This window comes from Physeter macrocephalus, chromosome 6 (genome assembly GCF_002837175.3).
Source record: "Physeter macrocephalus isolate SW-GA chromosome 6, ASM283717v5, whole genome shotgun sequence".
Lineage (NCBI taxonomy): Eukaryota > Metazoa > Chordata > Mammalia > Artiodactyla > Physeteridae > Physeter > Physeter macrocephalus.
The window spans coordinates 80,301,296-80,318,312 of NC_041219.1; the positions used below are offsets into that span (position 1 = coordinate 80,301,296).

Below are 17,017 nucleotides of genomic sequence, written 5' to 3' on the forward strand. Positions count from 1 at the left end.
ATCCTTGTCTTGTTCCTGATCTTAGTGGAAATGCTTTCAGTTTTCACCATTGAGAATGATGCTTGTTGTGGGTTTGTCATATATGGCCTTTAGTATGATTTTCTATGTATAGTATCATGTCATATGCAAACAGTGACAGTTTTACTTCTTCTTTTCCAATTTGTATCCCTTCTATTTCTTTTTCTTCTCTGACTGCTGTGGCTAGGACTTCCAAAACTATGTTGAATAAGAGTGGCGAGAGTGGATATCCTTGTCTTGTTCCTGATCTTAGTGGAAATGCTTTCAGTTTTTCACCATTGAGAATGATGCTTGTTGTGGGTTTGTCATTTATGGCCTTTATTATGTTGAGGTAGGTTCCCTCTATGCCCATTTTCTGGAGAGTTTTTATCATAAATGTAGAATGTATAGAATTTTGTCAAAAGCTTTCTCTGCATCTATTGAGATGATCATATGGTTTTTATTCCTTAACTTGTTAATATGGTATGTCACATTGATTGATTTTTGTATATTGAAGAATCTTTGCATCCCTGGGATAAATCCCACTTGATCATGGTGTATGATCCTTTTAATATGTTGTTGGATTCTGTTTGCTAGTATTTTATTCAGGATTTTGACATCTATATGTTCATAAGAGATACTGGTCTATAATTTTCTTTTTTTGTGATACCTTTGTCTGCTTTTGGTATCAGGGTGATGGTGGCTTTGTAAAATGAATTTGGGAGTGTTCCTCCCTCTGCAATTTTTTGGAAGAGTTTGAGAAAGATCGGTGTTAGCTCTTCTCTAAATGTTTGTTAGAATTCGCCTGTGAAGCCATCTTGTCCTGGACTTTTGTTTGTTGGAAGATTTTTACTTACAGTTTCAATATCATTACTTGTGATAGGTCTGTTTATATTTTCTAATTCTTCCTAGTTCCGTCTTGGAAAATTGTACCTTTCAAAGAACTTGTCCATTTGTTTGTGGTTGTCCATTTTACTGGCATATAGTTGTTTGTAGTAGTCTCTTATAATCCTTTGTATTTCTGCGGTGTCAGTTGTGATTTCTCCTTTTTCATTTCTAATTTTATTGATTTATGTCCTCTCCCTTTTTTCTTGATGAGTCTGGTTAAGGGTTTGTCAATTTTGTTTATCTTCTCAAAGAACCAGCATTTAGTAATATTGATCTTTGCTATTGTTTTCTTCATTTCTGTTTTATTTATTTCTGCTCTGATCTTTATGATTTCTTTCCTTCTAACTTTGGATTTTCTTTGTTCTCTTTCTCTAGTTGCTTTAGGTGTAGTGTTAGATTGAGATTTTTCTTGTTTCTTGAGGTGAGATTGAATTGCTATAGGTTCCATCTTAGAACTGCGTTTGCTGCGTCCCATAGGTTTTAGGTCATTGAGTTTTTGTTGTCATTTGTTTCTATGTATTTTTTTATTTCTTCTTTGATTTCTTCAGTGATCTCTTGGTTATTTAGTAGCACACTGTTTAGGCTCCATGTATTTGTGGTTTTTACAGCTTTTTTCCTATAATTGATTTCCAGTCTCATAGCGTTGTGGTCAGAAAAGATGCTCGATATGATTTCAATTTTCCTCAGTTTTCTGAGGCTTGATTTGTGACCCAAGATGTGATCTATCCTGGAGAATATTCCGTGTGCGCTTGAGAAGAAAGTGTACTCTGCCACTTTTGGGTGGAATGTTCTATAAATATCAATTAAATCTATCTGGTCTCTTGTGTCATTTAAAGCTTGTGTTTCCCTGTTTATTTTCTGTTTGGATGATCTGTCCATTGGTGTAAGTGGGGTGTTAATGTCCCCTACTATTATTGTGTTACTGTCGATTCTCCCTTTTATGGTTGTTAGCATTTGCCTTATGTATTGAGGTGCTCCTATGTTGGGTGCATAAACATTTATAATTGTTATATCTTCTTGGATTGATCCCTTGATCACTGTGTAGTGTCCTTCCTTATCTCTTGTAACAGTCTTTATTTTAAAGTCTATTTTATCTGATACAAGTATTGCTACTCCAGCTTTCTTTTGATTTCCATCTGCATGGAATATCTTTTTCCATCCTTTCACTTTCAGTCTGTATGTGTCCTTAGGTCTGAAGTGGGTTTCTTGTAGACAGCATATATTTGGGTCTTGTTTCTGTGTCCATTCAGCCAGTCTATGTCTTTTGGTTGGGGCATTTAATCCATTTACATTCAAGGTTATTATCGATATATATGTTCCTATTACCATTTCCTTAATTGTTTTGGGTTTGTTTTTGTGGGTCTTTTTCTTCTCTTGTGTTTCCCGCCTAGAGAAGTTCCTTTAGCATTTATTGTAAATCTGGTTTGGTGGTGCTGAATTCTCTTAGCTTTTGCTTGTCTGAAAAGCTTTTGATTTCTCCATCACATCTGAATGAGATCCTTGCTGGGCAGAGTAATCTTGGGTGTAGGTTTTTCTCTTTCATCACTTTAAGTATATCCTGCCACTCCCTTCTGGCCTGCAGATTTTCTGCTGAAAAATCAGCTGATAACCTTATGGGGATTGCTTTGTATGTTATATTTTGTTTTTCCCTTGCTGCTTTTAATATTTTTTCTTTGAATTTAATTTTTGTTAGTTTGATTAATATGTGTCTTGGTGTGTTTTATCCTGTATGGGACAAAGGGCACAAATAGAGTAATGGCATATGTCACCCTAAGTACACAGAATCTTCCAGCATCATTCTAAGATGGGCCAAAATGGTGGTTACCAGGGACTGGAGGGTCGGGGGGATAAGGAGAGATGTTGGGTAAAAGTACAAACTTGCAAGGAGTAGTAAAAAAAAGTCCTAGAGATTTAATGCACAGTACAGTGAACATAGACAACAATATTGTATTATAATAATCAAACTTGATAGGAGATTAGATCTTAATTATTCTAACCACAAAAAAACACAATTATAGAGATGCTAACTACTGCTATGATGGCAACTATATCACAATATATAAATGTATCAAATAAGCATGTTGTACACCTTAAATTTATACAATGTTATAGGTCAAATACCTTCAATTAAAAAAGTAAGATAGGGCTTCCGTGGTGGCGCAGTGGTTGAGGGTCCGCCGGCCGCTGCAGGGCACACGGGTTCGCGCCCCGGTCCGGGAGGATCCCACGTGCCACGGAGCGGCTGGGCCCGTGAGCCACGGCCGCCGGGCCTGCGCGTCCGGAGCCTGTGCTCCGCAACGGGAGAGGCCACAACAGTGAGAGGGCCGCGTACCACACACACACAAAAAAAGAACAAAAAAAGTAAGATAGACCAAAAGAGCTTTATATAATGGCTTCAACGAAAAAAAAGAATGCAACATTTTTTGCTGCAGGCTAGATAAGCCTAGTTGTCAGTAGTGGATGTTATATGCACCTTACCTGTTTAATCTCACTATTTAATGTCTTATCCCTCTAGCTACACCATAATTGAGCTGCTTTTCTTTTTCCCCCTATAGCTAAGATCTTAGGCGTATGTGATTCAAACATGGTTTTAAAAAGTGTTCACCTTGAAATAGTCTCAGAACCAACCAGCAGGTACAAGATCTGTGGTAGATGAGGGAACATGGGCTGCACGTAGCTTTTTCCTTTAGGAAGAGGAAAAGCCAAGATGCTGAGTGACAGCTGGGAAACTGAGGGGAGTCGGAAACATGAAGAGGAGATTTGAATTGACCGCATCTTGTGAAGGGTGGACTAGACTGGGTGTTCAAGGGAGAAACGTGTTCTACGAATTCAGGATGTAGACATAAGCAGATGGGGAAATTATCTGAGAGTGTAAAAGCCCTTTGAGGGGAAAATGGGTCTCCTTATCTCCCCTTGAAGCATCTGTAAAAAAAAAAAAAAAGACCTAACTTCTTCCAAAGACTCCAGGTCAAACCTGCTTGGGGTTGCAGCAGAAGGGAGGTGAGGGGTTAGCTGTTAAAACTGTAAAAACCTACCTGTTTGTATGGAGTTTTACCTCTCACTTCTGCACATCAAATTAAAGTAGATCTCACCCTAACTGAGCGGGTGGTGACTTGGACTCCTGCCCTGGGTGGACAGGCAGGGACCACTTTCTCCCTGGGGTGGTGGTGACAGCAGCGATGAATCTGGGGACCCCTCCCTAAGTGTTTTGCTCTGTTTTGACCCCCGTTGTTTGCAGACAGACAACCAGATGGGCGCGCTGACCCCCGGAGGTGTCGCGCCCCCACTCTGGGGCAGCGGCCACTGCGTTTCTCACTCCTCCTGTCGCCCTCCTCCTGCAGGAATCAGAAGGCGTTTCCTGCCACTACTGGTCGCTGTTTGACGGTCACGCGGGGTCCGGGGCTGCCGTGGTGGCATCCCGCCTGCTGCAGCACCACGTCACGGAGCAGCTGCAGGACATCGTGGAGATCCTGAAGAACTCGGCAGTGCTGCCGCCCACCTGCCTGGGCGAGGAGCCCGACCACACACCCGCGAACAGCCGGACTCTGACCCGCGCGGCCTCGCTCCGCGGAGGGGTGGGCGCCCCCGGCTCCCCCAGCACCCCGCCCACGCGCTTCTTCACCGAGAAGAAGATCCCGCACGAGTGCCTCGTCATCGGGGCTCTTGAGAGTGCATTCAAGGAAATGGTAGGTATCCCTGAAGACTCTAGGGCAGCAGGGTCCCGGGTGGTCACTTAAGCCACATACTTGTTTCTTAGAAAGTTCCCTGGAAGGGCATGTCTCTGACCTGTCCACTTGCTGCAGGGTCCCCTCCGTCTTCTCCTTTTACAGCAGGGCTTCCATTCTCAAAAGAAGTGGGCAGCGAGAGAGTTCTAGCATCCAGTGCTGGCAAAGGTGTAAAAGAAGATGGAAGAGGGACAGTGCATGAGGTGATAGGCTTATTAAATGGATGCGTATTACTTCTCTTTCTGCCATCTCTTATGGATGCCAGCTGGTAGGATTGAACTTAACTGAAACTGTGAGCTCGGTTGCCATCTGTTTTACACGTGTGTACGAATTCCAGGTGTTTGGGGAAATGGAGCTTTTAGTAAAGTGCTCAGAAGTACCCTCGCTGTACAGATCTAATCTGAGAACAGCTATTTTCCCATGATGGGCAGTGTGGTTCCCACTGCTTAAAGCAAGTAGGGGCCACTATCCAAGAATTATTTGTTTTACTTGGGAACGTGGATTTGTTTGTACATTTACATCTGAATATGTCTGATCAAGGGATTCAGCCTCCCTCCTGAGAACACACTAAGCTGCCCTCCCGGTGTCCCCTGTTTGTTCTTCCTCTGCCCGGTGAGAATGCACATAGAAGGTCTCTTCTGTGCCACCCCCTTGAGCTCACTTTATACTGAGGCAACTGTTTGGGTTCCAGAGATTTTCTCTCCTGAGCAGCATCCTGCATGCAGCTCCAGTAGGAGATGTGTAAAGATGTTATAAGGACTAGAGTAAGGTGAGTGGGCAGTAGTGTCCTTAAAACCTGGAGATTAAAAAGTGATGACAAGCTCTTAGGTAGAGCTAGAGCAGCTAGAAGCATCTCTGCAGAACTGAATGTATACACTGTGCACATTCCAGGATCTCACGATGTCAGGTTGAGTGCTAATGAGAGGAGAAAAGGAAAGAATAGTAAACAGCGTCGTCTGATTTGTTCACAAGGCGAAAAATTGTTCATATACTCACGCCTCTAATTTGCAGTCTCTCCTCACTTTAAGTCATTTCTTCTTTTGTTCCGACGTTTCTCTCCTTGTCACATATTTACCCTTTGAGTAGCAGGTGGTTTAAAATGCACCTCCATCTCAGGAGTATCTGGTAGCCTTCAATCCCAAGAAGAACACCAGGAGGCAAGAAAAGATTATTTAGGAAAAAAGGAATCAAGGTAGTAAAATTGACTCCTCCTTGGGCTTGGTATAAAAATCTCCCTCTATCATGGAAGCTCTGATGTGAATAGCTGTTTCTAAACATGCGTGCTCAGAAAGCTAAATATTTAATTGAGGTAAAAATGTGACAGTGGACCATGCCCCTAATGGGAGAAAAAGTCAGCTTACATGATAGAAGTGAAAAAAAACAGGAGAAATTTTGGCTTTTTTATTTCCTTCGGTAATTGCTAGTACTTTGAGGTATCTTTTACTTCGAACTGCTGTATTCTCCACTTTATCCACTAGAGGCCAATGTCACATTGAGTCAAGCCTCCGCACCTATCTCAGACTGTGTCTGCCCATTAATGGTGCAGGGTTCCTAGCAACTACTGTCCTTGAGAGGCTCGTTCAGAAAAATACTTAGTAAAGAGCCCCATTCTTGTTTTTTAAATTTTAAAAAACTTCTCACTAGCTGCTTCATTACCAGAAATTTTTCTTGGGCACTTGGTTGCCAGGGAAAAGATCACTTCACTTTCCTGTGTAATTCATTCAATCCATAAATATTTGTTGAGAGCTAACTATAAGCCAGGCATAACTGGGAAAAGAGCATGGAAGAAATTGGGCAAAGACAGATATTAAACGGATAAAATATAAATGGGAAGGGCCCCGAGAGGAGACATGCAGAGTAGGTAGGAATCTGATAAAGAGATGAAGTAGGGTTCCCTGGAGAAGCAGTGCTGTCAGGGAGTAGAAGGAAAGCAGACAGAACGTGGGAGCTGGGAGAGTTCTCTGGGCAGAGACAGCCGTTTGTGTGAAGACCCACATCACGGAGAGAACCCAGATGGGCCAAAGGCAGCAAGCTGACGTCCACCGTGGTTAGATGCAGATTTCAAGGGTAGGGATGCTGTAAGGTGACTTGGAGAGGCCATCTATAACCAGCCTGTGGATGACTTGCTGTGCCATAACAGGAATTCGGGGCCTTAAGCCATTCTGTTCTTTTCTATTCCACCCCACCCTATAGCTTCTGCTTCACACTTAACGTTTTTCCCAGATTGTCTCTCTAGCCCCCAGCGCGCCGGCTAGCTGGGCTTTGCACCATGTGCTTGGCCTTATTAAGTGAGAATACTCATCATTCCTTGGTTCTCCTGGTTCTTGGCAGTGTGGCCCTGCCTCCTGCACGGCTGGGGACTGAGCCAGCTGAGGCTGGTTGGCCCAGAATAGTTATTAATACTGTCCCCTTTTACTCTCAAAGGTGTCCCTGTCTGGATGATGTCATATGTTTACCCTAATGATAAAGATGCTCTAGTTTTTTCTTTGCTTCATCAGGGACTTCAGGAAAAATCTACTCCAGCGTCACAGAACAGTGCCTGACTTAGCCATTAAATAGCCTGGGTTGAGCTTCAGAACTCACAACAGAGAAATTATACAGCATACTATGGAATGCCATTGTCAACTCATAAAAACTACTTTTTCTTTCCTCCCTTTCTTGCTGTTAGGTTTTGAGAGTCAGGGTTTAAAGGTAAACTTTGGTTTGAAATGCTCAACACACAGCTGATTTCCTTATTCTGTTGGCCTGACCTTGGTGGTTCCTCCTTAGACCTTCCCGAGGGGAGCAGGTTTGGAATCTCCCGGCCATTCTTAATTTTTTTCCTCACAACAGCCAGCTACTTTCTAACTTTCTAGGTGTTCTTTAGGTATTGCAGGTTGTACGCCATTCGGATGCCCTGTCATCGGAAAACTCAATATTGAATAAGATTCAGTCGTTTCGGCTTTGTGGCTCTTTTGCTTTCTCCTGCACTTTCAATCCCTAAAAATGCCCCATGCCCAGCACCTAAGCCTCAGATTTGCCGCACTGTTGACATCTTTGCAGCCACCCCTCCTGAGATTCAGAATGTAACTTATAATATCTTTAAAGGCAAAGCTTGCCTTTCGTTTGGGGTTTTGCCTTATTTATGACAGTTCAGCAAAGTAGAATCAGAGGTCATTTCTCTCTCCCCACCTCCCACCAGTGCCCTCCTCAATTACTTATATTTTATAACCAGCATTCTTCTAGACACCATGGGGCCTAGAAGGAAAAGATTGGATTTTGTATCTGGGGGTATTTGTCATCACATTATACGAACACAGAGATAAGAGTATCTCATTTGTTTTAAGGTTCTGAATGACATTAAGTGAAATGTTCATATCTATCTGAAAGAGAAAATTGGATAAAAAGATTCAGAAACACCAGACCAGAATAAATAGTACCTATTTCTAGGAAAAAGTAGGTACTCGTCGAAAAATAAAGACTAACAGAAGTGGGGGAGACATGCTGTGGACGAGAGGAGATGGTAAGTTTCATCAAATACTGTAAGCCTCTTTGAAGGCACTGTTTTTCCTCTTCTCTTGGATCTTGGTGTTGCCTGGCACAGTACGTGGCTTGTGAGGAGGTGACCTCTGACCACGGGCCTCTGATCCATGCTGGCAGAAGTGGGTCTGCCCTGTGGTCCCCTATTGTATCTCATCTTGGATCTCCCTTCAGAGTGAAGGCTGCATGGCCAGCTCCTCCTGTGTCCACCATGGAAAATGAACCCTCGCTTCCAAAAGGAAGCGAGGATCTCAGGAACTTTCTGACTTCACTTCTGCTTCCCAACTACACTTTGTAACAATGCCTACTTCTGCAGCTAAGTTTTGTCACCTGTTATGTTTAGGTGGTTGCTTGGCTCAGGATGACAGATAACGTGTCTTCTAAATCCTGATGTCAGTCTCCTTCCCACTTGCATACCCTCCAAAAACAGGGGAGTCATGTAAGAAGTCACTTCCATTGTTGGTATAGTTGCAGGAGACCTTTGCCCTCCTAGGAATCAGAAGCAAGTCAGCAGTGATGACCTTTTTACCTACAGGAATTGAGTTATAGACACAGACAGGAGGATCTCAAAATTCCTGTCCTGTGTCCTTTCCAGTGTGGGTATAGATTCCTTGCCCCAGTGAAGAATGTTTTGGAGGTTTGATTGTTACGAAGGGAGAAAAATGGCAACTTTTTAACTTGTAAAACTAGCATACATCTTACTGTCACTGAGTAAATGGTTGGAAATGCCACTCGGCTTGGCTTTGTTGGTAAAAACCATGTGGTGACACGATGGTGAAAAAGGAGGACGAATGCAAAGCTAATTTATAGTTTATAAATTTTAATGGTTTTGAAAATTAGAATATTAATGGTAAGTGGACCTGTTGGTCTGTCTGTATTTAAGCTAGAGGTTTTTTGTTTTTGCTTTTGTTTTGTCTTTGTTTTTAGGAGAACAGGAAGTTCTTCCAAGAAGGAATGTGATTCCACCAACAGCCAGCAGGTGGCAATATTAGGCAGTGCTGCTTTTTCCCTTCCCCATTGCCTGGCTGACAGGTTGGCTTCTCAGAGTAAACCGAAATCAGGCCCAGATACTAAAACCATGCAGAATCTTATTATTTGTGACTGACGCTATTAGCAATGTGCTCAGAACCATGTTTTAACCCGGTTAGCGGGAGGTGCCAGGTCCTATTGAAACCACCCAACACTCGCTCCCTTCTGGTGTTCGATATTGCTTTCCTTTTGCAACCTGAAATTGGTAGGAAACAAAGAATGATCCTGGAGCTGCATCATCTGTGGGACTTTCGAACCAAATTACAATGATCCCGAGCAATATATTTTCTTTCTTGCAATGCTTTCCTGCTGAATTAGTCTCCTTTCACACACATTCTTTTTTCCCTTCACTGCTCTCGTCTTCCTTGCAACGAAAAGGAGCAAAATACAATCCCAAGTCTTAAAAATTGGATCCATTCTTTGATTTAGAGATAAACCTTGCTTAAATGTTATATTTAGACAGGTACAACACAGGATAAATCAGTTCTTCTAGGTAGAAAGCAGCCTTAAGAGGGACTCTTGATTGAACAGATAAATCAATTTTCTTGTTAATGGAATCTTCTGAGTCACTTAAGTTGATCCTTTTAGATCATACTTGAAAAGGAATGAAAGTATGTGCATGTGTTTTGCTGGTAATTTATTCTAGACTTATGTCTTGAGGTTCATGACAGCTAAAATGGGGGAGAGATTCCAAATCGGTCTTTGTTTAGCACAAGCAGTGGGCAGTTTTTCCATGATTTCCTTAATCTTTTGAAAAAAGTACCCAAACTTCTTGAGGGATACATTTTTTTTTTTTTTAATGTAGAGTGTGAGAAGCTTAAGCTAACTGGAAAAGTTAAGAGTTTGAAGAAATTAGGTAGTTAATTCAACAGTAAATATATCTTTATTGACTTCATTTATCATGTTTGATCTGGTAGTAAAAGAACCACCCAGATGATCCTTTAATGTTCCTTTTAGTACTAAGATTTTGTGAAACATCTTTTAAAGAAGTAGGTGGTGTAGGGAAAAAAATGTGCTATTTTGGCTTCTAGGGAGGGGAGGGGGAAGCAATTATTTTTAGAATATGTTCTGGTTGCACCCAGTTTTAGAAGAAGAAATAAAAGAGCATATTTTCATGTCAGTGAATCCTACAGGGCGGATGAAGTCTGTGGAAACACATCTTTCAAATCCTTTCACTGTGATCCCAGAGAGCACACATGTAATTAAAGTGTGCGTCTGAGTGCACATGCATATGTCTATTAGCACGCAGAGGCGGGAGGTGATGAAAGCATGAGCATGTTAGCAAAGTTTCTTGTATAAAAAACAGCTAGACTTCGGTCCACTGTTTATGTGGAAATGTTGCCAAATTTGCATTCCTTATGCCGGGGGAACTGCAGAGGGAAGGTAGGGAAAGATGAAAGAAACGATGAAATCAATTAGAAAAAAATATTGACTCACGCTATTAATGTCATAACAAGGCATTCAATGGGCAGGCTAACTGGAATGTTTCCCCCTAAATGAAAGGCAAATGTGAACTCTGCTGTAGCAGAAAATCTTAGTGTCAAACACTCTATCTTGATTTTTTTTAAAGGATGAAATAATTTTATAATCAGATTTTCTGGTGATGTAAACCATGATAAGTAATGCACCTACGATGCAGAATAAACTTGTTTGTCTGAGTCCCAGAGGAATTCTTTGACGTGGGCGGCTCTTTCACGTGGACTCTGTGTACTTTTTGGATCGCACCAATGGTTTAAGTCTGTCAAGCATCATTCACACTCCAGTCTGTAAGCAGTTGGGTGCTTAAAGGATTTTTACTCAAACCTGCCTTTCATTCAGACATTAGGTATTCAAACAAATAGTGATTCTGGATGTGAAAGGATAGTGTCTGTATCTAGAGCAGTTCTTTCCAGTGTATTAAAAATGTTAGTATTGAGTGTGGGCTTTATATACCAGTTTCTATATTAATTTGATGAAATATGTATCTATCATAATATCACCTTTATTTTATTTATTTAAATGCAAAATATGCATAAACCTGCCCGCAAACTCCTTTGTGAATAGGGTTGTTGGTTCTGTTTTGATGCACTGTTTCGAGGTTCAACAGACGGATCTTCTGACGTCTTGATGTTTTCTTTCCCCTCTTTCACTTTCTTGTGACGATCTTTCCCTGCTGACTGTGTCCCTCCTCCTCGTCACCCTCCAGCCTCCTGCCATCCCTGCTTGGGTTCTAATAACCATTCATTCATTCCTGTCAATTGACTGCGTGTTATTGGAAGCCTGGGTTCCTGCTTAATTATTATCTCAGTGTTATGCACGTTGTAAGCTTTTCATTTATGAATGGTGGAACACATGTCTCATGTTAAGGCCGAGGTAAAATGGTGGGGAGATAATTGGGAACCCAGGCATTTTATAATGTATTTCTTTATTTGCCCATTGAATAGACATTTATTAAATTACCTTTTACTTGGCCCAATATGGGTGTTGAGGATCTAGCAGTGAGCAAGAAAGGTCTCTGCTCTCAGTCATGGGATCCAGGCTGTGGGGAGAATCTAGCTTGTCTCCGAAGCCCCTCGTCTACGCCATCTAATTTAATCCTCATGACAGCCCCTTTAAGCTAATTTATACAGAGACTGTAAATAAATTTTAAAAATTCAGTGTGGTCTTTAGAGGTGGTCCTCGTGCTTGACCCGTCTGCAACACTTGATGTTGTCATTCACTCAACCCTTTTTTGGAATTTTTCTTCACCTGCTTCTAAACCATCACATCCCATATAGTACACTCATTCTTACCCCTCCCGATGGTCCCTCAGCCCTCCCCCCCCCCCGCCCCCTGCCCTTACCCTTTAGTCAGTTCATTCCCAGTATGTTAGTTTCTCCCAGGTCTTGTCTTTGTACTTTTTCTCTCCTTACATTTTGACCAATACTGTGTCCTTAATCTGTTTTCAAAGCTCAGGCTCTTCTCCTGTTTCCAGTTTCTCCTTGGTGATTTATCTGACTTTGTGTTATCGCCTCTGGCCTCTGGAGCACAGCAGCTGCCGATAAATGCTGGATTACTGAATTATCTCCGCTTTCCGTCAGGAGGCTGGCTGAAGCAGCTGAGTTCTAATTCTGTGGGTTTCTAAGCATCACAAACGGGGCCCTGGCCCCGTTGGTCAGCCGACAGCAGCCTCAGAATCAGCCAGAGCACCATTTCCTCATCTTCTGTACCCCACCCTCGTCCTTTCTTCCTTGGCCCCAACAATAGATGGCGATGAGAACATTTGGCGTTATTTTGGCCAGCATTCGGTTTATTTTCCGAACAACTCTCATTTTTCTGAGGTCATGGAACGCTGGCTTCTGTCACTGACACAGCATTTCACAAAGATATCTGTCTGGAGGATGATGCATCTCTGTCCATAGGAATGTGGTTCTATTTTTAATTTCCTTGGGGAGACCTCATTAGGTGGCAGGTAATAAATATTAGGCTTCAGAGGAGGAGAACCCGATTGGAATCCAAACTCCAGTGGGGCAAATATTGGCAAGTTCCCCACTAGTCTGCATCTGAACAGTGAGGTTAATGTTACAGTTGTGAGAATGAGATGCGATTCTGTATGTCAAGTGCTTCTCGAACTGCCTGATATAGAGGAAGTGCTCACTGAAGGTTGGCTGATACTATGCGTGTGTGTCCCTCTTGTGAATTAGTGGCCTTGGGAAGAGGAAGTCAGTTCAGAGTTCAGAAGCTTCTATCTTTGATCAGTAAGACGGGGGTGGACTCCTGCCCAAGTTGAATTGAGGACACAGTCCTTCAAGTCACCTGTCTCGCCTAGCTGTAAAGGAATTTATTTATTGGAGACTTTGGGGTTAAAAACATCGATCAGGTCCAAGCACTCGACATTATTAGCCTCTCTAATCTGTTTTCCACAGCAGCTCAGGCTGTCCATACAAAGACTGAATTTTCCGTGAGCCATGATATTTATTAAATGCAGTTGGTTTAATTCTTCTCATTTTTGTCTGATTATATCTGTTGTTTGCCTTCCCTTGTTTCCTGTCTCTGGTCCGCAGATGGTCTGATAGGCGACAGTTTTATGCCAGGGTCCTCTCCAGAAATGCTTGTCAGGTGATAGAAAGCCAGTACTAAAGGTTTTCTTGTCCCTTCTTCGAATCGTATTCAGATCTTAGGGCTGTGTTGAGGGAGCAAGGCTAAGACAGTCTTTGTTCCTGTACAGTCCAGTACTAACTTTGTCTTCTTCTCTAGGACCGACAAATCGAACGAGAGAGGAGTTCATACAGTATATCTGGTGGTTGCACAGCCCTCATTGTGGTTTGCCTTTTGGGGAAGCTGTACGTGGCAAATGCTGGGGACAGCAGGTAAGCAGATTAGCCCTCTGGTTCTTCCTAAAGTTTAATGCCTTCCTTTAATTTTTTAATCTTTTTTAAAAAGTTAAATGCTTAGGAATAAAATAATCCTGCTTGGGATTAGATATTGAGAAAGATAAGCCTTCTACATCTGGATAAGAGTGCCTTTAAGAAGACTCATCAGACTGGTATTAAAAGATATGGGTGGTCTTCTCCTTACTTGTCTGTAGTAGCAGTTCACGTATATATATATATATGTATATATGTATATATATATATATATATATATATATATATATACTTGTATTTAACCTAAACCAGTAGTATCCAAATGTTTTTTGACTTCAGAACCTGATTTTCGATGAAAGCTTATTAGCAGGGACATAATATGTGAGAGAGACAAGGGAGGAAAGGGATTTGAATGAAATGGGTGTTTGGAGGGGCCCGGGGAGGACTCCCCAGCTAGTTCCTTTTCTACTTGGTAACTTTGCCCTGTGTCCCCTCCCAGAAGCCCAGGAGTGTCTCATTTTATGCATGTGCCCCTACCGGTTGCATTTTCCTCTCTTCTGGGTTCGACTGACAGGAATTTGGGGCAAGAGATGGTGGTTAACCCTTACTCTATCCAGTATTACCAGAAATCAGATAGACTTGTGTTTTAATCTTCTTTTAAATGACTGATATGTGCTCACTTTAGGTATGGCCACCTCTGTTATTTAGTCTATATTAAATTACAGACTTTGTGAAAAGTGTTGTAATATGTATTATACGTTTCTCCACCCCTTGAGTAACAAAATATGTTGGCCTTCTAGCAGGACTTTTTGCCAAAGGCCGACTCTTTATTCTGAAAGCAGTCTAAGTACTGGACTCTAATCATGATGTCCTCAGAGGATGAGCGATTTCCCTACACGGGCTGTGGTCTAAAGATGCTGTCATTCCTCCAGCTTCTTCCTCTGGGTCACATGCCTCTTCTCAACATCGCTGCTTGGTCTAGCCCTCCCGTGAGGTCGCACCCTCCCCTTCCCAGACTCCCTCAGGCACTCAGTGAATTCCAGAGAGCAGGAGAGCCTGAAGGAGTTTCCAGTCACCCTAGTTAAGCATCCTCTCCCTGTCTTCCCACTAAAGACTCTGGAGACCAAAGGACAGTGACCTGCCAACGCAGCAGTATTTGGAGTTTGAAGATTGCAGTTTTTGGAAGGTCTGTTTATTTTTAAGGTTTATGTGGATTTCTGTTCTGCTCTCTCAGTTTCAATATAAAATTTTTCCAGGTAAGTGGAAGTGAGTATAAGATGCCATGTTTATCTCATGGCTTCTATTCCCTAGTGGTCCTGGCAGGAGACAGACTCCAACTCACATGGATCACCTGAATGAAGGAGTGAAAGGGGACCGGCTAGGAGCATTGAGACCAGGAGGGCATTGAAGCCCCCTAGGCCTGCAGGGTCCAGGGAGGAAATGCTACAGCCAAGCCCAGGAGAGGGGGCCACAGGAGAGAATGGGAGGAAATACTCTGACTTCTTCTTCTTCCTATCCCGCTTTCTCCTACCAGGGCCTCCCATTGGATGAGCCTGGCTGGAATGAGGGTCAGAGAGGTTGGTCAGCCAGGGCACAGACACAGGCCAAGATTGCATCTCCAGGGTGGGGGGCAAGTGGAAAATCACCAGCACATCTGCTGCTCCTTTTGCCTTCCCCAGGGTTGGAGCATCTTGAAAATAGGAAATCCTCATCTCCCAGGGCCTCGTAAGATAACACACTGAGGAGCCGGCCTCTGAGCCCTTGTTCACTTCTGGATCTTGAGCTTGCTGGAGGCAGATGAGCAAGTCAGGGGATGATTCCTTTCTGTTCTGTGTAAAACCGAATCGATGAAACAGCTTTTGCACTCATATTTACCTTTAGTCTTGATGTCTGGTTCCGTGTTTTTCGAAAAGAGTTTGCTTTCCTGGCCCTTCCAGTGAGGAAGGTGTGCTTTGTTCCTGCCCCTTGTCCCAGGGAAGCATCTTTCACCAGAGGACCCCAGGCTCGGAAGGTAACCCAACTTCCATGCCCAGGATATCTTTATGTTGGATTATGCCTTTCAGAGAAGCAGCTCCTCCCCAACGCCCTGTCCGCGTTTTTGAGCACGGTTTCCTGCAAAGCTCTGAGCTCCCTGACAGAGCTGCCTCCCCAGCCAGCCAGGGCTTCAGCCCTACTTGCCAGAAGCTCAGTGCCCTGTCCAGGACCTTGCGTCCCACCCCACCCCCTTTTAAGTGCCAGTGTCTAGACCAGATCTTGATTTCCTCATCTATAAAAATGGTGATATTGGACTAAATATTAATTTCTAAACATTCTGGCATTCTAAAGATTGTCACCATGAGGAGTGACACTTCTGGAAAGTAAAGTGGTGCTCTAAAGGTTGATCTTTTGGTTATTTTATCTTTCTTAGAGTCAGTTTTTGAAATTGTCAAGTAACTGAAGTTCCTATGTTTCTAAGTGTCCACATAAGTATGATGTTTTACATGTTATTCCTAATTTGAAAAGCTTAACAGGTGCTTTTGTCCTTATTAAAGCTGTAAAGCACACCCCCCTCCCCACCAACTACACAAATTATTTTATGAGAAAACAGCATCTCTAAAACCTAATCAGCTTAATTACATTTGTAGTATTCTGGCCCTAGTATCCAGATATGAATTTGGGGTTTTACGGCTGACGGGTTGGGTTTGCTGTTCACTCATGGGTCATATGTCATGTAGAAACGTAAGGGCAATATGAGTTTGTATTGTATGCACTGTCCAAAAAATAACTTGTAGGGCACCTATTAGTTGGTGTATTTTCAGCTCTCGTATGAACAGTACATATTTGATATCATCTTATGTAGGATCGTTGCCTAGTTTATGTACTAATAACATAGGTGTTTGTGTTTACAAATATATTCAGTTCTTCCCAAGAAACGGCAAGTAAGTGATTTTTTATCAGACCTACGTAAATGTAGGTCCATTATGACTTATGGACAAGGAGTCGTGAATCCAAGGGCTCAGTTTAAACAAATGGTCAGGCCAACAGAGAATTCTGACAACAGAGCCCTGATTAATTGCTGATTTTTCTTCTTTACCGTCAGATATTGGCTTCCCATCTGTTTGCTTTAAATCTTGACAGTTTTGAGAGTGAAGCAAATCTTTGTCATAGGATCACTACCTGATAATTATCTACACTTAGGAAAAAAGAACCTTTGTACTGGTTTGATTTGGAAACTACTGGTGGTCAGGAACTGTTTTTAATTTTTGTTGTTTTTTTTAAATATTTTTAAATATTTTAAAAATTTTATATTTTTATACAGCAGGCTCTTATTAGTTATCCATTTTATACATATCAGTGTATATATGTCAATCCCAATCTCCCAATTCATCCCCCCCCACCCCCTGCCACTTCCCCCCTCTTGATGTCCATACGTTTGTTCTCTACATCTGTGTCTCTATTTCTGACCTGCAAACCAGTTCATCTGTACCATTTTTCTAGGTTCCATATATATGCATTAATATATGATATTTATTTTTCTCTTTCTGACTTGCTTCA

At 42.3% G+C, this 17,017-nt stretch overlaps 1 protein-coding gene across 4 annotated transcripts in view; it reads left to right on the top strand.

The window, feature by feature from the left end:
* The window catches only part of PPM1H (protein phosphatase, Mg2+/Mn2+ dependent 1H), a 299,608-nt gene that overhangs the window by 135,581 nt on the left and 147,010 nt on the right, over window positions 1–17,017 (top strand). For all 4 annotated transcript variants that reach the window (XR_008617682.1, XR_003680301.2, XR_003680302.2 and 1 more), the window contains exons 3-4: window positions 4,227–4,571; window positions 13,374–13,486. Coding sequence is in view for 1 of the 4 variants with exons in the window: in XM_024122817.3 (XP_023978585.1) it covers window positions 4,227–4,571; window positions 13,374–13,486 (458 nt within the window). In the remaining 3 variants the exon portion in view is untranslated. The remainder of the gene's footprint in view (window positions 1–4,226; window positions 4,572–13,373; window positions 13,487–17,017) is intronic.